This window comes from Mustela erminea, chromosome 17, assembly GCF_009829155.1.
Source record: "Mustela erminea isolate mMusErm1 chromosome 17, mMusErm1.Pri, whole genome shotgun sequence".
NCBI classification, from domain to species: domain Eukaryota; kingdom Metazoa; phylum Chordata; class Mammalia; order Carnivora; family Mustelidae; genus Mustela; species Mustela erminea.
In genome coordinates this window covers 66,257,268-66,282,027 of record NC_045630.1, presented here as the reverse complement: position 1 = coordinate 66,282,027, position 24,760 = coordinate 66,257,268, and the positions used below count along the sequence as shown (strand labels likewise).

The 24,760-nt window shown below is 56.5% G+C and overlaps 1 protein-coding gene across 5 annotated transcripts; it reads right to left on the bottom strand.

Annotated features, from left to right (window-relative positions):
• Nucleotides 1-630: 630 nt before the first annotated feature.
• On the bottom strand, nt 631-23,316 carry CFAP45 (cilia and flagella associated protein 45). Of its 5 annotated transcripts, none has more exons than XM_032318737.1 (12): nt 23,228-23,316; nt 18,706-18,781; nt 16,229-16,365; nt 14,273-14,417; nt 13,798-13,968; nt 12,584-12,762; nt 10,703-10,832; nt 7,626-7,772; nt 5,172-5,285; nt 4,264-4,457; nt 1,124-1,348; nt 631-819 (listed from the first exon to the last, which is right to left on the bottom strand). In XM_032318737.1, the coding sequence occupies exons 1-12, from the start codon at nt 23,299-23,301 to the stop codon at nt 741-743; spliced, it is 1,671 nt and encodes a 556-aa protein (XP_032174628.1). In that variant the 5' UTR covers nt 23,302-23,316; the 3' UTR covers nt 631-740. The 5 variants fall into 5 exon arrangements, with proteins under 5 accessions (XP_032174628.1, XP_032174629.1, XP_032174631.1 ...); XM_032318738.1 differs by having other exon boundaries at nt 18,706-18,831; nt 23,228-23,302; XM_032318740.1 differs by lacking the exons at nt 18,706-18,781; nt 23,228-23,316 and adding an exon at nt 18,177-18,694.
• Nucleotides 23,317-24,760: the final 1,444 nt, after the last annotated feature.

The window sequence follows — 24,760 nt, the reverse complement described above, 5'->3', positions numbered from 1 at the left end:
AGAGGGTTTGGGGGAAACAGAGGCAGGCTGACGCAGGCAACAAGGACCATGGGGAGCCCCACCCGTCAGCGTGAGGCCGAGCGAGGAGAGCCCGGCCGGCCGCTCCAGTGAGGCGGCAGCCGGGTCTGGGTGAGGAGTGGGGCCCTGGGTGTGCCTGAGGGGACAGCAGGTGTCTGTGGGACTCTGGCGGGGAGGGTAGAGCCCGAGGGTACGCCCCAGGTGCACACGCACCCCCCGCACAGGTGTGATCTGAGTTACAGGTGCCCCATAGAGCTCTGCGTCTGAAGCCCTGCTCCCGCCTGACCCTGCCCCTCCTGGAGAGAGCAGCCCTAGCCCCCCGCCCCGAAATACCTCTGAACCAGGCACGGAAAAGAGCCAGAGCAAGGCTGTGCTGTAGGTGGACGTAAAGGCAATGTCGCCAGGGTCCGAAAAAAGTCAGGGGACCCAGGGCAAAGGGCCTGTGAGGCTAGGAGGGACCACCCGCAGAGAGCACACTTCCGTCCCCCACCCCAGAACATGACACCACCCATGACCTCCGCTCCCACGGCCCACTGGGCTCTCAGCGCAGGACCCCCTGCCCCTGGCAGCCACAGGCCCCCAAGAAAGCTGGACTGTGGCTTAATTAAGTAGAATCAATTTAATCTGTAACTATAAAATGTCTAGGATAGTGGCAGTTATGGACGCCCAGAGGCTGGGCAGAGCCTATCTCCGCGGGCGTCCCCGGGGACACCGAGGCTCCCCTAGTTCACAGAGGCGGCTGGCAGGATGTTTGCTTTGCGCTCCGCTTCGATGCAATACTTCTCGGGGAGACCGGTGGCTCTGCAGGGGGACACAGGGCAGGTGTGACGGGGACGCAGGAAGCAGACCCTGTGGGGGGTTTACAGAACCTGGGAGCTGCCCCCACCCCTGCCCCCACAATCCACCCCACAAACTCGTTCTCCCCAAGGCTCCAGCCCCCCGCCTCGGAGTTCCCAGAAAGCCAGGCAGCCCCTGTCCCAGAGCCTTCAGCCGCAGGGCCCTCCCAGAGCACGTGTCACGCCCTCGGTCCCCTGACTCCACATGCCCTGCCCTGGGGTGGAGGGGGAGACGGGAGAGGCAGCGGGAGGCGGGAGCTGCAGCGCACCTCAGCTCCTCCATCTTCTTCTTCTTGATGTCATCGATGCGCTCACGCCGCTTCTGGGCCTCCTCTTTGAGGCGCCGGCCCTCCTCGAAGGTGGCAATGCGGTCCTGCACCTGCTTCTGCTGGTTCTCGCGCACCTGGCGCCTGAGCTCGTTGGCATGCCACAAGCGCCCCATGGCCTTTTTCTCCTCCTCTAGCCTCTCCCTCTCGATCTGCTCTCTCTGAGCCCTGGAGGAGGGACACGGGTTGCCAAATGCACTAGGCTGAGCTGGCCCAGCGAGGAGAGGCACTGAGGAAGCCTTCCAGAAGGGCTTCTCCAGGGGACGCGCTTCAGAGCCCTGCCCACTCCCACCGTCTTCTGTGGCTCAGACATCAGCCTCCAAGCTGCTTCTGGGCATGCGGCCCCTCTCCTCTGCCAGGCCTGGCGCTGTGGGGCACAGGACTCTATGTCCATGCTTAGAAGGGCCCCACATTGCTTTACTGCTGCTCTTCCATCACTGTTTTGAAATTCTTCATACTTATTTGAACCAGGGAACCCCCAGGCCCTGCAAATTCCGTAGCTGGCCTGCACTCAGGGGCTCACCCATCAGAAACTATGTTTCCAGCTCTTCTCTTTTGCAACAATGCACAGCTCCTCTCTAGCTGGTTCTAAGACACCGAGATCTCCTTCCTCCCTTCCCAGGAGCAGTAGCAATGACATCAACAAACTGCAAAGGGGACGCTCCGAACTGAAAAGCGCTGGTGTTGGTGACAGCATTCTGCCACTTGCTGGAAGGAGGAAGGAGCTGCCCCAGGACCTCTCAGTGCTCCGGCTCCTCCAGCTCTCCAGATTCTTCAGAGGAACCTCCCCACAAGGGGGTTTTCACCGGCCCCGATACCCTGGAGAAAGCAGCCAATGTGGGCCAGACGGGTTCCAAAAAACCTCGAATGAAATGTATTCACATCTCAGGGGAAACGCTGAGCTCAGCTGCCCAGGACCACCTCCCAGTGCTGCACCTGCCCCAGAGGACACCGCACCCCCCCCCCAGTCCACCAGGAGACACCTGCCGACTTCCTCACTCCTCTGTTTAGACTCCAAACCCAACCACTCAGACTCCTCCGTGATAACAGGAAGCCCCACCTCTTGGCCTTGACCATGTATTTTCCTATATAGAGAATGGCGTTCTGTTATTTCACGAGCAGCAAAACAGGCTGGAAATGGAAGCCTATGTGTCACACTAGGGAGCCCCTGGGCTGACAGGCAGTAAAAGTCTAGTCACTACATGGGATTAGGGCCATGACCTTGGAGCCTGCTGTCTTACAGAAACCCAGGAGCTTTAAAACCTACAGCTGTCTAGGACTCACCCCAGACCAGTTACATCAGAATCTGTGGGGTTAGAGCCCAGGTCTCAGGGCTCTATGAGAGCTCCCGGACATCTCTAAGAGCCACCGGGTAGGGTAGGTCAGCTATCACTGCTTAGTCAGTGGGCTGCCTGGCAAAGGCATCCCTCTCCCCAGAAGCAGGAAGCCCCTAGAGAGGCCGTCTACAAGGTCATGTTTTTGACATAGGAAAACCTGGATTGCTGGCTATGGCAGAAATGCTCGGAGCGCTTGAAGACAGTCACGCTGATGGTCACGTGTCCCCAGGGACACCAGGTCTAGACGCTCACCTAGAAGATCAGGTGAAGCGGAATGTCTCCAAAGGGCTGATCTCACTTTACTAACCGGCTAGTGCATATGCTTTGGGCAAACAAAGTGAAGAAGGGACAAATGAGTCAGTGACAAAAGTAGGACCCTTAATTCCTTTTCATTAATATTTGTTACTCCCTGCTAAAGGCAACGGGGGTGTCCAAGAGCAGAGAGGTCGGTGATGGCAGACATCTGAAAGGCAGTCTGGAGCCCAGGGGCGGAATCTGTGGGGCCATCAAGGAAGCTGCCTCCTTCAGCAGGCTTCCAGAGACCATGGCACGACCCTTGAGGGCCCGGTACCAACCAGGAAAGCTACAGAGCCAAAGGGCGCCACAGCTAGTGGGGGCAGGCTAGGGGCCCTGGTAAAAGACCAGGAACTTGGCTCTGGCAAGGATGGAGATTCCTACAGGTTGGCTCTGCCTCTAGCTGGGGGCCCTGGACGGGGTGGGGGTGGGGGCTGAGGGGGCCCAGAGCTGGCCTGGCAAGTACCTGGGACAATGCCAAGGACTGAGAGCAGGTAGACCAGAAAGCCAAGCTGCACCATCACATCTCCACTCACCTAAATGGAATTTCTTTAATTTTGCATCTACACCCTCCCCCTTCCGGTTTTGTTTGTTTCCTTTGAAAGCTTCTGATCTTACAGATTTTGAACCAGAGCAAGAAAGGAGTCATTCCCAGTTAGGCCGGAACAGAGCCAGGGGAGCACCCAGGGGCCGGGTCTGGCGGTGGCAGATCTGACTGACAGACGCCAGAGCAGCTGTGGCTGCTGGCAGCTCTGGGGGTGGACGCGGGGCGGGGACAGCGACGGGCATGAGCTCTTCACTTCCACTTATGGGTGGGGATTATCACGGAGCCAAAAGAGAACAAAAATAAAAGGATGAGGAGCAGGCCGGCCGGGCCAGATGCATAAATAGAGGTGAGGTCTCTCCAAATATGAGTCTTCTGCCTCCTCCCACATGACTGGGCAAGGACAGCCTTTTGCTCACCTCCAATACCTCCCAGACAATCCAGCACCGAGTCCTGAATTTATGTGCTTCATACATATTTATCAAATGAATGGCAAAGGCCCCAGCCCCCAACCAGGCTCTTCTCCAGGGACCCAGAACCTCGGTGCTGGAACGCCTCTCTTTCTCTCCTCACCCCCCCTGCTGCAGCTTCATCCCTAACTTGCAGGGGGGACATGGAAGCAGGGGAGGGCAGAGGGACAAGATAGACACTTTTACTCACACCAGTAATACCCAGTTCCTTAGACATGTCCAGGTGCTGTTTTCCAAATCTCTGATCAGAACATTCTTGGCTTTCAATTTTCGTCTTTGCCCATTTCAGCTGTTCATCTCATTGGAATGACTCTACCACCCCAGGCAAGATGAACACACATCCATCTGTGGACATGCCAGGAAGATCCTCTCCACCCAGTAGAGGCCACCCCTGCCACACTACGAGGAAAGGAAGCCAAGGCGCCCAGCCCCACCTACCGAAGAATCCTCTCAAACTCATCCCGGTCCCGTTGCACCTGAACGGCCAGACTGTGCTCCTTGAAAGCCACCTGCTCCAGCCGGCTGCTGCGTAGTTTGGCCTCTGTCTCCATCTTCTTCTGTGCATTTTCCTTTTCCTTTCTGCGCCACTCCCTGTCTGCAACCTCCTGGTTGCGCTTGGCGCGCAGGGCGTCCTGGGAAAGGAGAGGGTGGGGAGACCTGCGAGGGTGCAAACTGACCTCGGTACCAGCAGGGCACCTTAGGAAGATGCCAACCGCAGGATCTGACACAGCCTTCTTTGAGAAGAGCTGTGAATTTCCCTGGCAACAAGGTAGAGTACAGAGCAAGATGGACTATAAAGTAGAGTACAGAGCAAGGGAGCGTACAAGGTAGAGTACAGAGCAAGATGGACTATAAAGTAGAGTACAGAGCAAGGAAGAGTACAGAGCAAGGGAGAGTGCAAGGTAGAGCACATGGACTCTTGTAGAACTTTCTGGTTGACAGATACCCTGAGGTGTCTTGGCTTGTCCTCTCCCACCACTGATCCCAGTTCTTTCCCTGTATCTCCAACACTTCCAGGCGATCCTGCAGTCACCTCTCATTCTAAAAACCACTAATGATGGAGGCACCACAGTTCCTCTGGTGACACTTTCCAGTGAGAGTTAAGGTCGAAAGTTCTTTTCACAGCAGCCGAAAACTTTCTCTTGAATCTTCAGCATGTAACACCCTGCCCTGTTCTCGCTGCACCAGGCACTGGGGCAGCCCACCCCTTTGCCCTCAGATGACTCAAGTCTAGGTAACCTGCACCCTCTCTTCCACATCTCTGTCCTTCAGGTCGATTTTGCAGGCTGTCAAGGGAATAGTTAAGGGGTTGCAGAGGCTCAAGGAAGCTGAGACTAAGAAGGTACCTGCTCTGCCTGGTAGTCCTGGGCCTTCTCCTGCATGGCCCTCAGACGAGCGATCTCCTTCTCTTTCTCCCTCCGTATTCTCTCCTGCTCAGCCTCAAACTCTGCTTCTCGAGCCTGCCAGGAAGAAAAGGTCTTGTAGATTGGTTCCCCTTGCCCCAGCCTTGCAGAGAAACAGTTCCTGCCACAGTCTGTCCAGTATCTCCCGTATCACTCCCTGACTCTTTTTAAAGTAGGGCAAAATAACTAGCAATGCATGACCAAAGTCAATTAGCATGGAAAATCCTTCATTGTTTACAAAATGCTTCCTCCTATAGGATCCCAGAGGGCCCCTACAACATTTTGTGGGACAGGTTTTATAGATGAGGAAACTGACATTCATACAGATCAAGGGTCCTGCCCAAGATCCCGTAGTCAACTACCAAAGAGGATTTGAACACAGGTATCCCAAGCCCAGCCTTCATGTCCCTTCCACTGCATTGCAGACAATGTCTAAGTTTCAAGGCCACTGGGTCACGTTTCTACAAGTAACAGCTGTGGCAGCCCGCCTGTCTTGTAAAGTGCAGCAGGTGGAAGTTATTTCATTAGTCCCTGGGCGAATGGCCAACCATGCTTTGGGCAGTCCCACTGCGGTTAGCAGATATGAAAGGAGTGAACCATCAAAGGTAGCTCCCTTTGCCACTTCTCTGAAAGAACAGACATACCCCTAAGATCTTCCCCAACCCAGCCTCCCAACCGCCATTCTTGGGTAGTCATAAGACGAATGACTTGAGCTGAGTGGAAATAGGATCCTCCCCTAAACAACGTTCTATAACCACCGTTCTACCTGCCCAGACTCCAGGGCAGCCCAGCGAGTTGCCTGATTATGAGCTGGGTGTCAAAGCTGGTCTCTGTTCCACCTCCCCCGTAGACGGCGGGGCACGGAACTCTGGAGGTTTCCACAACCAATCTCTGCCCCTAGCTTTAAAGGGGCAGCCCCGGCTATAAGAAGAGAGACCACTGTGAGGTCAGGGATGGACTTGGGATACACTTGGTACTTAGGGCGGGCTGTGGGCATGCCCAAGTGCCCAACCCTTTGGCAGTGGCTGGTGGCCTATCCTGTGGCTCCTCCCACCGATGTTCTTTCCACGTACGAAGACAGGCCCTAGTCTCAGAAATCTATGGTGACTCTTCCTCATTCCGTGCTTCCAACTCTGCTCAAGGTTCAAGGTATCCCCAGCAACTGCTCTCAGCAACCCGCCTCCTCACCACCTCCTCTCTGACCATGACCATCATCAGGTCTGCTGCAGCCAGCCAACCTGTTCAGCAGCTCCTGCACTTGACCGGCTCATCTCACCACCTTCACCCACCAGGAAACGGCGGCTGAGCTCTGCACAAAGTCCACACCGTTACTCAGCCCAGGCTCATACTGGACACACAGGGAAGCGCATAGGATATTTTGAATCACTCAGTGACAGGATTGTAATGGCTTGACGAGACCCACAGGGAAAGCACTTAGCACAGAGCCCATGCACAGTCTTCACCTTCAATGAATGGAGTTGGGTGGTCATTCTTAGGCACCAACCACCCTTGTCCCCGTATGTGTTCTTGCTCTGCTGCCTGCATATCCCAGCATCCAATAAGAAAGCCAAAGCCCAAACATACACTTGGTTGACCTTCATTTTCTGAGGTTTGCGTTCGGAGCATATGGCCATACCAAATACGCCTTTTCAGAGCGCACCCATCTTCCTGCCTGTCACCCCTACCGGAGAAAAGTATGATGTGCTCTCTGTCACCATGGAGTCTCGAAACTAGCAGGGGAGGCAGGACCAACACATGAAGAACGGAATAACATTCCTGCCACGTTCAGTCCTTCTCTTTCTGTGTAACCCCATATTCACTCCATCTAAACTGGGCTTAGAAGCTTTTCTCGCCCTCCACCTCTCACTGCCCCCAGTCACTCCGTTACTCAGCCTGGCCCCTGAGTCACAGCAGCATCTCCGGGTCCCTATGAGCGGTGTCGCTCTCTGCCCCGCACTGCATTTGTGCTTGGAGTTCCCACAGCCGCGGTGGGAGAAGCTCTCCTCTCAAAGTCTAGCCCCCAGTACAGGACGCCCAATAGCAGAATTGTCACAAGAAATTTATAGGGCAGGTGATCTCTGATTACTGGGGATGTAATTATGCTTTCCATGAGGAATCCACAAAACTTTACTTTCCCCAATAGTTTTCATCTTCTCCCCGGCCTGTAACTGACCCTCATTCAACTTCTAATCAAAGGTGTTAACGAGGATATAATGCCCTAATTTGGGTGTCCCTTCCAGCCTAATGAACCACTGGCCAAAAGGAAGAGGAGGAGGAGCCAGGCCCTTGAACAAAGGACATGAATTCGGGAACGGACACACGGCTTTCTGTCGTGAGTCCCCTAGATCTCACCTGGCCACTCCCCATGGCCAGAAGTCCCAGGCATCAGAAACCTACCATCTTCTTCTTGGTGAACTCCATCACCATCTGGTCCGCCAGCTTCTCCTGAGCCAGTAGCTCTGCCTTCTGTTTCTGGTTTTCGTCATTAATGCGCTTAATCTCAGCTTGCATCTTTAGTTTTTCCTGGTGCCTCCGTTCCATGTCCTGGCATCAGAAGGAAGAGAGCCTCCCAGTAGAAGGGGACAAGACCCAGAGACACTGGCCCATGAAGACAGAAACACAAGGGCAGGGGCACATCTGCAAGCCAGCTGCTGCCACTAGCCTCTGGTAAAGCAGCTCTCCCAAGCGTCATCAATGACCCCTCGCAGCCGAATGGCCTCTTCTCAGTCTGTACCCAGCTGGCTTGGTGGCAACCTGGCTCAGATGATTTCTACACACTCTCAGGGAAGAGGAGGCTCTTAAAATTCTCCCCAGTGTCTCCCACATGTCAAGCGAAGTTCTACCCATTGTTCCTGGTCTTTTCCCCTGCCTTCTGTTTCCCTCTCGCCGTCAAACCCTGGCTTCTGGCCTCTGTTCAATAGTGAGGAGTGAAATAATGAAGTATCGCCCTCATTGAGTATTTTCTATTCACTGGGCACTTTACATAGCCTATCTCGGAAACCCAGATACAGCCCCAAGCCCTGAAAGGTAGAATCTGTTATTTTTCTCGTGCTGATGAAGATGATGAGGCCCCAGATTTACTTGTCCAGGGCCATCCAGCTAACAAAATCCAGAACCAGAATTTTGAAACCTGGTCTTTCCGAATTCAAGTTCCAATCTTCTCGGGAACGTTGCCCCAGCTTCCAGTTCTCTCTTCATTTCTGAATCCCCTCTGCCCTTAAGACGGTGCCACACCTCCTGGGATTTGGTTAGGCACTGCCTTGTCGGTCCCCCTTCCTTCCTGTGTGTTTATCCTGTCCCAGCCAGAGGATGGGGACCATGTCACACTCCCTGTCTTCCCTGGCAACATGCATAGCCCGATGAGAGGAAAACAACAAATAATAAACTAAAACAAGGAAAGGGGGAACCAAAGTGAGTGGCATGTGAGAAAATGGGGGGAAAACCAGTAGACACAGAGAGAGACAATGAATGATGGAGGTCAGGGTACCAGCGTGACCTTGAGTGACAAGTTTCCTTCTAAGGAAGGATCCTGAGCCTTTCAAAGCCCCGGATGATCAGCAGAGCACATTCCCAGGCCCCAGTGTAGAATTTTCGGCAGCTGGCCCACCGATGACCTCCCACCGACCTCCAACTCTCCTCCAAATTCTTCCACGCAGCAACTCCCCACACACGCTGTCCCCGGCTCCCTCCATTCCTCAAAGGCTATGCCCCACCCTCTGCTTCCAGCTCCTCCTCAGGCCGGCTTCTCCGCTGACTCATCCGGAGACCACGCTGCTGGCTCTCCCCAAGCTTGACTCACAGCCACGTTCAGGCCTCCTGGAGAGCCTTCTGCACCAGATCTGCGCGGTGCTGCCTGCCTCCCCCCCGGCGGGTGGTGCGTGACTGCCGGCCGCCGGCGTTCCCTCACCCTTCCCGGGCCTACTCCTCACTCGCCCCACTTCTCCCCACCGGCCCAGTGACCCCCCACTCCTTTCCCTCTTCTCCCTTTCTTCCCTTCCTTTCTCCCAGCTTCCCTCCAGGGTCGGTCCCGCCGATGGGACCCACGCGTTATTTAATCCCACTGACCAGCACAGCTGGGAAACCTGCCAAATGCTGATGTAGGACAAGTATACCGTCATGTATTGACTTACTTCTTTGCCTATTTATTTACTTTCCATGTTGTTGTTTCTGTTGGTTCCACCATCATCAGATCACTGGGAGATGACAACCCCACTGTCCATTATCGTGGGGGAAGAGGAGAAAAATTGAAGAATGCGTGTCCCACTAGTCAAATGACACCATGAGGAAATAATCTGACAGATCAGAATGGAGGGAACTCTTCAAGCCAATTGGCCTGGGTGCCCAAAAATGAAGGAAGGAAGGAACAAGAGAATTCTTCTAGGTCAAAGTAGATGAAAGAGGTTTAGGTGAATGCAAGGCAGGGAACCTGAATGGATCCTGGCTGGAAAAAAAGAAAACTAAAAATACATTTTTAGAACAATTGGGGAGATCTGAATGTGAATTAAGTATTAAATGACACTGGATTCCGTTGGATTCCATTTTTGGAGGAGGGAATGAAACAGCTGTAATGGTGAGAGAACTGGTAAGAGAACGTCTCTGTTCTTCAGAGGCGAGGGCTGAAGCGTTTAGTAGCAAAGTCTCAAGATGTCCGCAACTCACTGTCAAAGACTTTCACAGTAACAGAATACAGAAATGCCCCGAAAAGGGACAAACAACGAAGGCAGATTCACCTTCATCTCATCATGAAATCTAGATGAAGCGTGGACGGGTCTGATACAATTCTTTCAACGTGTCTGTGTGTATAAAAATTTTCAAAGGTAAAAACCTGAGGGGGACAGAAAGAATGAAAACCCCAAGGCTCGCCCGGCCCCCCACGTGCGAGGGGTCCCTGTATTGGAACAGACCGGAGCAGGCAAACAGAAGAGGGTTTCTTCACGTCTATTTGGTCTGAGCAGGCATGTCGTCATTTCTTTTGCAATGGAAATGCCTGCTAATCTTATCTAGATTATTGAGGGGGGGGGGTTGGCTCCTTCACACTATTAACCACACTCAGATGCTGTGTACTTGATATGAGGGAACAGCAGGGAGCCTGAGCCTAAGACAGGGAGGGCTAAGACATCTACAAAATGTATCACATCTCTAACCAGCTGCGAAAAGCCAGGAAACATCCCTATGTTTACTGGTGCAATGCATAGAGCTGTGTATTTCCTTTCTGTGTCCATGCCTGTGGATGCGTTGGTCTCAGACCCCAAGTCCCCAGGAGGCAGAGGATAGCTGTCCAAATCCCGGCTCGACCCCCGGTATGGTGCCACAGCCAAATGAACGTTCAACATGGCCATAAAAGCTGACAGTGATGGTTTTGCAAAGTGAGCACGGGCCTGAGAGCAAATCGGTCCACCCCCTGACACCCCCAAACCCGGAGAGCTTTGTCCCTGTTGCTGGTGGAAGCTGGCATTATCTGTCTGGCCCGTTACCCGTAGATCCTCCTCCTGGAGCTGTTCCATGTATCCCAGCATCTGCTCCTTCTCCTGCTCCCGCTGCTCGGCGAGCAGCGACCGCTCCTCCTCGTTCTTTTCCATCTGCTCCACGATGTGCCGTCTTCCTCTAGGGGTGAACGGTACCGCAGGGGCTTAGAAACCCACACCCACATTTCTCTGCTCCAACCTCCACCCAAATAACCGAGATGGGAGGTGTCGCAGGGACAATGGGACAAGCGCCTCCTACACGTGAGCCCGGACCAAAGTCCTCAAGTGTCGAGTGTCGTGAGGGGCTGTCCTCTCCTCTCGCAAGCTGCCCGTCTTGAGACTCCCCCCCCCTTTGTTTGCACCCCACATCAGCAACATACCTTCTGCCTTTCAGTGGGTCAAGAGCTTCTGAAATCCTACCACCTCCCAAACCCTCCCGGAGCAACCGTGGGGAGCTAGCTTCCTCTGCCAGCGTCACAGATTTAGAAAGCCCAGGACCTCTCCTTCCTCCGGGGCTCCTGCTAGCACCCGGTGTGTCCTGTCTCCCACCCGTCTCCCACACCCACTGCGTTCGCTATCACGTGCCACGGTTCCCCCACCGCGGGCGGACAGGGCTGGGTCTGAACAAGCCTCCCCACTCAGTAAAAAGCAGAGAGCCTGGAGTCTACAATCTGTGCTGCTGCCAGTGACTCCCTAGGTGCTGCTGGATGGCAATAAACTTGGAAGCATCCAGACCCCATGATGTATGAGTAAAGGCTGGGAGAATGAGAGAAGACACGGGGTAAGGTAAGAATCAAGAGGAAGGACAATGGGGTGCCCGTTCAAGTGGAGCACTTGAATGGCTTCATGACTCCAGATGAAATACGCGGGAGGAATGAGTAAAAGAGTTACACGGCAGCAGGCTGGGGCTCGGCGTAAGGACCAGCTCAGGTCATTAGAGCGGCCTAATGGGGCAGAGATTTTTCTTTAATTGGAGCTGTTTATGCAGAAGATGAAGAGCCACTTAGCCATTAAATCCACATTTATAGGGAGCCTGCCACAGTCGAGCAGGTACCTACTGGAGGCACAGAGATGAATGGTTCAAGAGCACAGAATCAGAGCGGGAGAGAGCAGAGCCGGTCAGGGTGGTTCAAGGTGACGCTCGCGTTCTGTGGTTGACGTTCTAGACCCGGGACCCTGGGATTCTGTGATTTACCTGTTCTGGTCAATCTACTTGTCGTTTTGGTAAATAACTTACCTGCTCGGGTAAATTTACTTGTCCTTCTCTGCAAAAGGAAGGGGACTGAATGTATCCCTCTAATGTGTGTTAAGCAGCTGCCACAGGCCAAACAGTGCGCTAGTTCCAGGAGCTACAGAAATGAACCACGCCAGGAGTGCTGTCCTCCGTGAGCGTGCAGGCCTCCGGTGAGGGCCAGAGAGTCCCAGCGCAAGAAGCCATGTGCTGGGGTATAAACACGGTGTGGCGGGGCACACGCAAGGGAGCCCCCAAGCCTGCTTGCTGGGGGGAGCGCGCTTTCCAGGGGAGGCGACAGCAAAGCCACGTACTAAAGGAAGAGAAAGCGTTTTCCAGAGGAAAAGGAAAGACGAGTGTACTAAAAGCGGAAGGAACGACCACAGCATGAACCGTGAGCAGTCCAGGTGTGCTGGGGCAGCAGAGCGCAAAGGGGACGGCAGGGGAAGGCGGGGGGTGAGGCTGCGCTGGGGCCGCCTGTGAAGCTCCTGCTGTGATCTTAGGAATCAGCTTTAAGAAAGTCTGTGGTTCTGTGAATCTCTTCGTGAGGTTTTGAGATCCTAATAGATGGCGGCAACGACCCTTTCTCTTCCCTCTTGACAAGGACCTAGAGAAGCATGAAAATGACAGGGAGGGAGATGCCAAAACCACCGCTTTACCGGATTCTCTCCTCCCTCCTCTTCCGGTCCAGCTCCTCCTGCCTTTGAATGGATTTCTGCCTTTCCACCTCCATCATCTGGTCCAGTCGCCTTTCCTCTGCGTCCAGCTCTCTTTGAATCAGCTGCTTCTCCAGGATCTGGGCATCCCGGATGGCGTGGCACTTGGCATTAAGGATGATCTGGGGGGGGTGGAATGACACGGTGGCACCAGGTCTAGGCACGAAGATAGGGAGGGACGCATCGCGGGGTGAGGGAGCTGGAGGGGGAAACGGGAGCAGGGTGCTACGGAGTGCGCTGGACACACGCGCAGCCGCGCGCAAGCCCGCGAGAGCAAGAGCGTCGTTCTGCTCCCGTGCCCTGACTATAGCTCTGCACTGGCACTTACTGGGCTCCTGCAAAGTGCTAGTCCTGCAAGGAGAAGCCATGCGAGTACCTTTCGGGGCGTTGGGTCTTCGTATTTGGGGGGCCATGGACCACTTTTTGAGAGTACGAGGGAAGCCATGGGCTCTGTCCTCCTTAAGATTCACTTGTATACATAACATAAAATTTCCACAAAACTGCAGAGATTCAAGGTCCTCCTTAGGGACCCATGAACCCCAACATCTGCTCTACTTCTCAGGGAAACTAAAATCCTCATGCAGAGGCCAAGCTACCCGACGTGACAGTCGGGGGACAGCCGTCCACGAGAACGACCAAGTGAAAGCACCAGAGAACAAGAGGAGGCATGAGGACAGATCGGCCTGGGAGAGAAGGTGTAGATGACGGGCTTGGGCGTCAGTAGGGTTCATTTGCTTGGGAAGTGAACCACATGCAAATGAGAACCCAAATACCCACCCCAGCCTCCGGTCTTCTCGCTCTCAGCTAAAGGAAGGACTTGATTTAGTTTGGTTTCTCCTCTTCCTGAGGAGAAGCCCGTTTCCCAGGGCCCCACATGCAGCCACGACTGAGCCCGCGGGAGAGAAACAGAAGGCAGGTCCCCACTTGGCAGAGCTCAGTTCTCCCCGCCAATCACCCTGCTAAGTGGTCTGACCCAGGAAGAAAGTGGGGCCCAGGGCGGGTGAGTGACCGGCTGAAGGTCACACAGCTAGCACGCGGCAGGGCCATTCCTCCCTCTCACGGCGGCAACAGCCCCCCTCCGCCAGCCCCCCACCCGTCACCCCCTCCTTGCCCAAAGTCCATCTGGAGCCGGGCTGTCAGAGCCCGGACATCCCCACCTTGCTCATGTCCTTGAGCTCCTCCTCCTGCTCCATGCGCAGCGCGCTGGCTCTCTGCAGCAGGCTCCGGGCCCTCTCCTGGGCCGCCTCCTCCAGGTCACTGAGCTTCTCGCTGTTTCTCCGCGCCATCTCCTTCTGCTTCATGATCTTCTTGCGCTTGGTCACCGCGTCCTACAGGAGACGGTCTGGATCAGCGGGGGATTGCCAGAGGCGCTGGCCCAGCTACCACAGGCCACCCAGTGGGACCCCCCCCCACCAGCATGTGGCTGCGCCCGTCCTGCTAGCAGAACCCAGAAGTTTCCGAGCCTGGCGTCCTCCTCACCCCACCCCCGGCCCCCAGCTCTTCCCACACCTGGTGTCCACGCTACCATGTCTCTGGTCTCCACGAGGCACTCACTCACGCCTCCTTCCAGGGCCCCCAGACCACAGCTCCCCCTCCCATCTGCAGAGATCAGGGCCGGGGGCGGGCAGCTACCACGATGGCCTCCTTCTCCTTCTTGAAGGCCTGCTCCCTGGCCTCGAGCTCTTCTCTGGTCAGGACGTGGGATGCCGACTTGATGCGCTCAAATTCCTCAGGGCTCATGATGAGGGACTCCCCGGAGGGATCCTTGGCAGGAACGCTGCCCCAGGGGATGGCAGTCAGTGGGGAGGCGCAGGGAAGCTCTTAGCACAGTGTTGCCGGTGCTCAGGCGGGCCCCGTCACCCCTCCCCCGTCACGGCCCGTGTCCCACAGTGCCACTCCAATGGCAGGAGAGACCGCCCGCTGCACCCCTGGCCCACTGGGGAGAAAGGGCCCCAGGTGAGGGATGAGCCAAACAGAGACATTTTAAGGGCTTTCACTAAAAGGCCTAGTACGTGTGTCACTTTCTCTGTGCACCCATCAGAGAACCTCCCCACCATGTAAACATAGGCCAGTTCTCCCAGCCAGGCCGAGAGCCAACCTCCTTGGAGGCCACCACGCTCTGCCCTCATGGACTGGGCTGTGTCCCCACCCCCAGGCATGGCCCGTGGGCTCCCCCAGGACGCAGCCTCTACTGGCCACAGTGGCCGCACAGCCCCCCGGTGCCGTGCTGAGCCCAGGGGGAGACCTCAAAACCGCGCTGGTGAACTAGACTTTTAAAATAGCTTATTCCTCAAGGATGACATAAAAAGGGCAGGGGGACGCCAGCCCAGTTTGAAACGGATGCTATGAGAAACCCAAGCATGCTGGTCCATCCGGCCCAGAGAGAAGCTTTGAACCCTAAATATTAATTAAAATCTGTGATCAACAACAGTCAGAGGCATGTCTGGGGACCTCTCCTCCGAGCCGCCCAGCACACTCAACAAACCAATAGCTAATTATAATGATTACAAACAAACGACAGGCACTGGAGGTGGAGGCCACGGCAGCAGCAGGGGCCAGGAACGAAGCTGCTTCTGGGTGAGGCCCTTTAACAGGGACACAGCAATGAGACGCAGCCGGTCTGAGGCAGGAAGTGAAACCTCATCTCGTAAAACGTGTGTGTGTGTGTGTGTGTGTGTGTGTGTGTGTGTGTGTGTGTGGTGTGTGTTGGTGGGCAGTCCAGGAGGAAGACTGAATGAGTGAGTGGATCCGGGGCTTGTCATGGGACCTGGACTGACCAGGACGGATCTCACGCTTGCCGGACTAGACCATGCCAAGAAGGAACCTTCCTTCACCCCACGGGAGCTACAGGATGGCGCGGACCATGAATGGCCATCTGCCACCACGGCTGACTAGACCACGCTCCGTGTCCCTGGGCTCGTGACACAGACGGCACTTCCTGGGCGCTCAGATTCCCCGAGGGCGAACCCAGAGTTGGGAGGACGGTTTCCAAGAGAGCAGCTCACCTCTCCCTACCAACCCGCGCCCAGCGACAGCTCAGTTCCCACTGCTGATAACCCACAGGGGTGCCAAGCAAGAGGGCAGCTCCAGTCAGGAAGCCAGGCTATGCCAATCCCAAAGGAACCCGAGAGACCCGGGGAACTTTCTCTTCTGGCCTCAGAGCCTGGGAAGAAGCCCGGGGCCCGATTAGCCTCTGGTCAGTTTCCCTTCACTTCAGATTCTTGGTGCAGCCAGAAGGCGTTGGCTCATCTGCACCGTTTCCCTCTACCAAGGGCACTAAGGAGGGCTCAGCGAGGACCCACCACGCACGGCGCCTCTCGCGGTCCCACGGGTCCCTCCACAGCCAGGAGACAGGGAAGAGGAAGGAGCTGGGGCCGAAGGCAAAGGCAAGAATCGATACAAGAGGCAGAGAAACGAGAGAGGCCGGATGCCGAGGAAGGACAGCCAGGAAGCGAACGGGGGAGATGAACAGGACAGAAGTGGGGCTGGGCTCTCTGGAGGAGACCAGACGGCCACTCTCCCTGCTCAGGTTCTCAGCAGAAACGCAGGCCCGGATGGGGAGGCAGGCCCTGTGCCCTGGGTGCTCACATGAGTTCCCGGACCATGTCTCGGGTGATGAGCTGGATGGTCTCCGGCTTGTTCTCCAAGCCCAGGGCCGTGAGCGTCTTCCTAATGGCATGCTTATCTCGGAGGAGCACGATGGGGCTGTCGCTCTGGGCCTGAGGCTGTGGGGTCAGGAAGGACAGCTTAGAAGCTGGTCAGCCCACATCCTACGGGTCCATCCCAACTTCCTCAAGGGCAGCCTTCCCCGCTTTCTTCCAGCCCATCCGGTGGCAGAGAAGGCTGGCTGGGGCCCAGACCTCAGGACCACCAGAGTCTCCAGGGCACTGAGGAAGCAGCACACGGCTTTGCCCTTGACCGTGGCTGTGTGCGTTCCTCCTGACCAGCCCATCTGAGAGCAGGGCCCTCCCGTGTCTCGCGCAGATAGTCCTGGATGGATGGGGAGGGGAGTGGCTAGCTTGTGTCCATTCCTAACCTAAAACCATCAGGGATGAAAATCTGGGGTCTCTCGTTGCTCCCCCTTCATGATTTAGGAAAGAAGAAATAATGATCTCTCTCGGACCACATTGTGACTTGAGTTAATACAATTTGTTACAGACTCATCCGACCTATGATATTCGAAATTTTCAGTCTTTCCTTACGATTAATTTACTTTGGCTCCCCCGAAAAAAATCACCTGGAGGACGTTAGAAATGGCCAAATGGAGTGCGGTGAGCATGTCAGGGAGTCAGAATTAGCGGGAATACTTATTAAATGCATGTTTTGCTTTGTTTTGTTTTTTTCGAAACATTCCGACCTTCATCGAAGGAGTCAGATAATAAGAAAATGAAACCACTTATTTCAGGAAAATTCTGGACACAGGAGAGAATTTTGTCTCATGAATGCAGTGACGGTGATCCTGCATGGAGGCTAGCGGCCGGCCTTGGGGGGAGGCCTTGGGGTCCTGAGGGCCCTTTGCACAGAGCGTCCCCAGAGCGCTGCTGCCACCTGCTGTCCATGTGCTTCCAAGAGGGCGCGCCTGGGGCGCCACAGACCGCTCCTGCCCCCTGCTGCCGGCTTGAGAGACCTCGGACTCCCCCAGCAAGGAGGCCCAAGGGCCAGGAACGGGCAAGTCTCTGACGGCCCCTCCTGTGAGCCCACTGGACGACGGACACCTGGAGAACTTGGCCATTTCCAAAACATTTCGTCACCCCCGGGGCCCAAATCAGAACCTGTCTGTAAGTGAGGGTATGTTCCTTCGATTCCTTCCCCGTCGATAGAAAACAGTTGCAGATGGGGGTCTTCTAAATGGAGAACAGCGGGGCACTTAGGGGACTCAGTCGGTTAAGCATCTGCCTTTGGCTCTGTGGTGGAATCGAGCCCTGCATCGGGCTCCCTGCGCAGTGGGGAGCCTGCTTCTCCCTCCGTGGGCTCGCTCATCGCTCTCTCTCTCTTTCTCCCAAATAAATAAATAAACAAATAAATAAGGAAAAACAATAAAGGGAGAAAGGTGTTCATCTTGAAATCTCTGGAAAGTTCTGTTTGTTTGTTTGTTTGTTTGTTTAAAGATTTATTTATTTACTTGAAAGAGAGAGAGCACCCAGGGGTTGGGGGGGGGCAGAGGCAGAGGGAGAAGGACTCCCCAAGCCGACTGCCACGATCACGGGTCACACCGCCGAGCTGACATGCGGGCGGGGCCTCGATATCACACCCCCGAGATCACACCAGAGCCGACACCAGGAGTCGCACGCTCAGCCAGCTGAGCCACCCAGATGTCCCCGGAGAGTCCTTCTAGGCTCTGAGGACAGCGAGGAGCACACACATCCGCTCGCCTCCTGGCCCCCGGCGTGCAGAGGCGTCCGTGCTGGCGCTCACACGGCCGCGGCATCTTTCCCGCCCTTGGCTCGGTCCGTCTGTCTCTCTGTCTGTCTGTCTGTCCCTCGCCGCCCCCTCCCCGCGTCCCGTTCTCCTGCGTCCTTGCCCTCCCCCTTCTCACCTGCTGCGCGTCCCACAGTCCGAGTCATGCTCTAGCCGGCGCTCGCCCTCCGCACGGAGGACGCTGTCGGCCTTTCAGTGGGGACCACACCGGCCCATGAAGACCTGCTCGGGGTTCCCCAGAGCGGATGAGCCCTGCTGCTGGAGCACTGGGAGAGGGGACCCGGGGTTGTCTCTAACGCTGTTCTCGGGCTGGGGGGCATGCGTAGCTCCGGGTCTGCGAGCTCCGTCCGTGGCCCTCACAGGCCTTCCTCCTGGGGCACTCACTGGGCAGCGATCTGCTCTCTGCAGCAGAGCCCCCCAACCCCGACATCACAACAGGGCAGATGTGAAGACTGCAGGGGTGCAGGGAGCCGGGTGCCCCCGTTCACAAGGGCCCCAGTAGGTGCCAGCGTGCCGCGGCTCCGGTCTCCCTCTGAGAGTCAACCAGGGGAGGGGACGGCTTGCCCAGGGCTGGCTTCATCCTGAGCAATGCCAGTCGGCCACTGCCTCCAGGAGCCAGCTGCCGGGAGGGGCTGGGGGTTGGTTACCTTGACCCCTCCAAAGAGGCTCTCATCCACCTCGGAGCTCACGGCTTTGGTCCTATAGCGCGTCCTATTCCTCGACCTGTTGGAAGCGGTAGAAGCGGAGCTCAGGACGCCAGCGGTGCTCAGCGGCTGCAGGGAGAGGCGGAAAGGTCGACTCATGCGTACGGAGAGGCCGGCAGGACTCTGGGCAAGGTAAACACTTCACCAGCCCGTGCTGGGGAGAAGCAGGTGGGCATGTGGGGACACCACTGGGGGGAAGCACCGGGTAAACCCTGATATGTAGGAGCCTGGGCACAGGGCTGGGCACAGATCTCCAGAGCCAGAGATAGAGGGGAGCTGGTGGCACCCGGAGAGCCCAGAGAAGCTCTGGCGGAGGCAGAGCAGCAGCCACAGCCGGCGTCTGGGGCCATGCTGATAAGGACGCACAGCAGCACCCCACGAAGCTGCCAGCGCTGGGCGGGCTGCGGCGCATGCCTGGACCTGGCCAGACCGGGTCTGGGTTGTGATTTGGGCCCCGGTTCCAGTTGCAGGGCCTCCCTTTGTCCCCATTTTCCAAGCACAGTTTCCCAGCCAGAAGCTCTCCAATACCCCCTCCCTGTGTGCCCTTGTACTTGAACCAGAGTTCTGGCTCTGTTGTCTGCACCTAACAGCACTAGACGACCTCCACTCCCACAGCCCAGCTCAGCCCTCAGAGGAGTCTGTCTCCGGCAGGTGACTTTGGTGAGGACTGTGGGCATCTCCTGCCTTACTCTCCAGCTGATCCCACTCTCCCTCTGCAGGAGACATCCTGCCCCCCAGTCTCTAAGCTAAGATGTCCCGCAGCATGAGCTACCTACTCTGGGTCTCCCAAGCCTGGGAATCAGCAGCCGTCAAGGGGACAGTGTAGACATGGAGACGGACCCTGTCGTTCCGGGTCAGTAAGCCCTGGACAGTGTGTTTCCAAAGCTCTCTCCCGTCCGCCCTAACCAACCAGACTCCCCGGCACCTGCTCCACCGCTAAACCAGTTGATTCACCAGCTGAGTACCACTGCGTGAGCCTGGCCCCTCTCTGCCTCCCCAGCCAGCAAGAGGCTTACTGGCTCTTGGCCAGTGAGGTGGGAGCCTCCCTTTAGAGCCCCAGGCAACCCCAATACGGCAGAGCAGGAAAGCTTGGGTTTATTAAAAGGTAAATATAACAGCCCCGAGGACGCCTAATAACAGACTCGGAAGGGTTATTGCATGGTTAGTGGTGAGCCACTGCTCCCCTGTCCACCAAAAATAGAACCAGAGGAAACGACCAGACCTGGCAGTAGTGGGATTGAGGGGAAGCACTGGGAAGGAGGAGAGGTGGAAGCTACCAGATCAGCAGGGACGGGGTGAGTTCGTCTCTAAGTACGGGAAAAGCCGGGGTGCCTGGCACGTCAGAGGAGCTCGACACGCGTTTGATGAAGCGTGAATGAATGGAACCAAGCAAGGTGACCCCTCGAGGGCCACGGGCCAGCTTGAGCTGGAAGCTTCCCCAGAACACGCCTGACTCCAGGCCCCTCCCCGACCCCACATCTTCCAAATCGCTGTGGAAAATAATGCCGTGACGGGGCTTTGAAAGGCAGATGGAAAGTATTATTACTGTTTTTGTATGTGTTCTCCTGTTTCTTTCCAAGGGCTCCTGCAGGTTTGCCCTTTGCTCGGGTGCCCACCGGGCAACAGGCTCCTCTGGGGCTGACACCGAGTGACCTCTTTCCTGCACCCTTGGCACCCAGCTCAAGAGGAAGCCACTCAAGGGACCGTCCACTGCCAGAGCCTAGAAGTCGGAACAGAGGAAGGAAAAGAGATGAGCACAGAGAAGCGGCCAGTGGGCGGGGCGGAGGAGGCACTGCGCTGGCTAGGGTTGGGTGGCTGAGGAACCTCACTGAGGAAATGCTGACTTTGAAGCCACAAGCCACGCACCATGGTTAGAACGGTCACTTTGGCCAAGAGCAACAAGAAGAATTAGGGAGGTCACTGTGGAACGGCACTCGAAAAAAATGAAGAGCCAAGCAGAAATGGAAAGTTAGATCCTTCTAGGCCAGAGACGGTAGCCAAAAGGTTCTTTCAGGAAATGAGGGGCTGGTGTGACTTCTTGGATCACCAAATAAATGTCCCCAAGAGGGTGAGCAGCGCCCAGAGACAAGCCCATCTAGTTCCTAGTTCCACGGGCAAAGATGAGGACGGGGGACAGATAAAGACGCCAGCTCCGCTTTGATGTTCTCATCTTGCTGACCCAGCTAATTCCCTCCCTTCGCATACCCTCCCACCCCAGGGCCGCAGGCATGTGGCCACTGCTAGGAATGTGGGGAGAGGCTCCAGTGCCAAAAGATGAGCGGGTCAGTCGGACGGTTTTCACGGTCATTGATACGGACAATCTCCAGAACATATTGAGATCTGAAGAAAGCAGATGAGAAGACCCATGAAAGTTCTTCCTGCGAAAATATCTGTTTGAAGGGTATGCACCCCAAGGGCGTATTAAAAGAATGTTCACCAAACAACATTGATCAGAAATTTGGGGTGAGCATTACGAACTTCCGTCGGTTCCCGTAGAGAATAATTTTCTGCCTTTGAGTCGGTAACTATTTTTGTAGGTAACACACTGTATTTTTATTTGAAAACAAATAAAAGGACTGGCCTTGGGGCTAGTCCCTGACTCTGAACAGAAGGGTGTAGCCCTTAACAGCAGTATTGGATGTCCCCGATCCCGTACGTTCAGCTCGAATCCGGTGAGAAGGGGCTGGCACAGGTGGCGCGGACAGCTGGCGAGTGTCCCTGACGTAATGGTAACACCTGCCGACTGAACAAAGACCTCTGGCGTCCTTCCCCGGACGCCCTCTTCACCCTGCCGCCCCGTTCTCCTTTTGCATATAGCTTCATCGGGGCCAGCAAAGACAAGCTTCCAGCTCTCAGCCCGACGCTGTTTCCCTTTCCGTGGGCTGTGGTTACCCAGAAGGTGAGGGTGCCCCAGCACGCGGCTCCTGCCTTTTACTGAGTGATCCACTTAGGGCACCTCTTTCCTCAAATGGGAGACAAGATGGCATCCTAGTCAGTACAGAGGTCCCGAGCCTCCTTCTGGAGGATGGTGTTATTCGTCATTTCCGTAGGAGTCCTGGGACTCCGCCTCCCTGGGCCCCTGCCTTCCCCACGGCCGCCACCACCTCTCCTCATCCCTCCAAACACACTCAACAGCTGGTCAGCAGCAGCCACACACACACACGCGCACACACAGCCTGCTAGGAGGCGGAGACCACTAACTCGACCCACTGCTTCCCAAAGGTGCCTGCAGGCCCGGTCCTGTCCAAGGGATCTCAGAAGTGCTCAGACAGTGGGCTGACCCCTGCCCTGAGTGGCCCTTGGCGGGGAAGCCCGATCTGCTAATTCCCACACGTCCAGCCTAAGTGCAGCTGATTCATTTGCACTGGAAAATATGAATTGTTTTAAACTGGAAAGAAAGGAAGTAACCGTTACTGGGTGCCCTTAGATGCCAGCCGGGATGCCTGAGGTGACGCTAGGCCGTCCCAGATAAACAGATTACACCCTGCACTTAGGAAGCCCCGGGGAGAACCCGGGATAACTATGTGATAAAACATATCCGCGAGGGGCCCCCACTGCCACACCACAAGGAGTCCTCAGACACTGGGAGCTGCATTGGTTGGAGACTGGTTTGTGTATAATTAACAAAGTTCTTGGAAATCCCTATTTGGGGGCCCTGAATTGGAACCACTGGTTCTAGAGAAGCAGCGTGACCTATGGGCATGAAATGTGTCCACAGAATACCCAGGTCACCATCTCTGCCCCCTGGTGTGCCCCAGAAGTTCTTACGTTACTTCCAACACCCCGAGGCTCTAGTGCCTACCTTCTGGCTCACTCCCTCATCCCTCAGGGACCAACATGTTCCTTACTGGAAACCGGACACCTCTTCACAGCTCCTCCTGGGCCTGGTGCCCTTGTCAACCCTCACCACTCCGTGGTCCTCCCCACCCCAAGGAAGCCCAGGCCTGCTAGAGCAGACCCGGTCCCTCCCCAGGGCCTTTCAAAGCACAAGTACTTCGTGAGCCCTAGTGCGGGAACAAAGGTCCCACCAACAGAAGAGAAACCTGACGCTCAGGGACATTAGGTGACTTACACATTGTCACTCTGCTAGCTGTGGCCCAGCAGGTCCTATAACCTGCATGTAGCCTCCTCGCGGGCGGTTGTCCCACATCACCGCCCACTGTCCCCAGTCCATGGAGGCTCTAGGCTGACGGAGAGGAAAGAGAGTGTCCCTCTCTCGGCAACTTTCAGGCTAGCACCCTTCCACGTTTTGGAGCCCTGTCGACCCCACCCCTAATTCCCCCCGTGGACCCTCCTCAGGACTTCCCTTACTTCTTATAGGGATGTCCTCTTTGCCCCTGGCCCTTCCGGACCCCAGACCCTGACTCATCTTCTGCGCTCCCCAGCTCCCCGCGCTCCCCGCTCAGAACCCCAACCCAGTGCAGGACACACGAGGGCCCCCACCCTTGTCCTCCCGGGACCTCACCATCTCAGCGGCACGCCGGTCCTCTGAGCCTCGGCCACCTCCGCCGCCGGCACTGGATGTTGATGTGTTACCATAGCAACAAGAGAGCGCGCGAGCGAGAGCCGCGGCCCCGCCCCCAGGCCCGCCCCTGGCCCCGCCCCTCGGCTCCCGCAGACGCTTGCGGCGCCCTGCGATCTCCGGGACCCTAACCCTCGCCTCGACGGGAACCGCGCTCCCGAAAGCATGAGCGCCAGGGTGCGCGGCTCTTCACTAGCTCTGGCTGGACCGTAGGGTCAGAACCCGAACCCTCAAGGGCCTGGCACGGGCCGAGGACGTCCAACTGCGGGCACTCCTGCAAGAGCCAGGCCCGGACCCCCCTGGTTACCATGGTTACTGTTGCCCAAGGGCCGCCTGGGAGATGCCAGGCAACCCTGGATCAGAGGAGACACGTTGCACACCAGGAGGGAGCCTAGTGAGACCGCCGGACGAACTTACCGCCGCGAGTACGTGTGTAAGCACGTGCGTGCATGTGTGTGCGGATGTGTGTGCAAGTGCGTGCGTGTGTGTGTGCGTGCGTGCATGTTGTGTTGCGCGTGTGTGTGCGCATGCGTGTGTGTGTGTGTGTGTGTGTGTGTGTGCTTATGTGTAGCTTCAGGAGGCAGTTCCTGGGCCCTCCAGCTCAGCCACCGGGGAGGCCCCAAAGACTACCAGCATGGAAATCGACGGAACTGGCCTTAGGAAATCTGCCTTTTAATGTTTGTGTGGACTGTTCTGGAAGAGGTCTTAGGAGCTCTAGGATTCTCCCAGTTTGGCTCGCCCTCACGCCTCCCAGCGTGCAGGGGTGAACTGAGCTGAGGCCTTGGCCTGCTGACCCCAAGCCCCTCGGAGCCTCTGCAAGCACCAGGCACGTTTCCCCTCCAGCCCTGACGAGCTGAACTCCCGCCAGAAGGCCACGATGACACCGTGATCCTGGGAACTGCCTCCCACTGGGGAACCTCTCCCCACGCCCTCAGAGCCCGCCCTTCTGAAGCTCCCTCCAGCTTGACTTTTTGCTTCCAAGCCCCGCGCTGCATCCGGGACACACTCCGGGCTGGACGGTCCGCAGAGCCAGGGGCCCGAGGGCTGTCCACAGCCCCAGGGGGACGGAGGAAGGCAGCTGGGGTCACCTCCAGTTCTTCTTAAAAGGACTTAACTCCCGCAGAGCTCACATTCCTTCTCCAGATTTCCCAGCCTTATCTCCTTTGGGATCCTCAAAAGAACATGGGGGCGGGACTGAGGGAGGCCACAGTGTGGGAGGTGGGATCCGACCGAGGAGAGAGCAGTGACCCCACCGGGCAGGCCTGAAGGGGAAGCACAACCCGCGGGCTTGGGAGTGAGGGGAGGGCTTTGGGGTTCCTCCCAGCCTCTTCCCAGCAGCATGGAGAGAAGGGACAGGACGACGTGAGCGGCCTGCCCCAGACAGGACTCTTCCCCTAAGTGTCCCACTGAGTCTTCGCAGCCACATCTCTGTGTACCCATCCCCATCCCCAGAGAGGAGACAGGCCCAGAGGGACC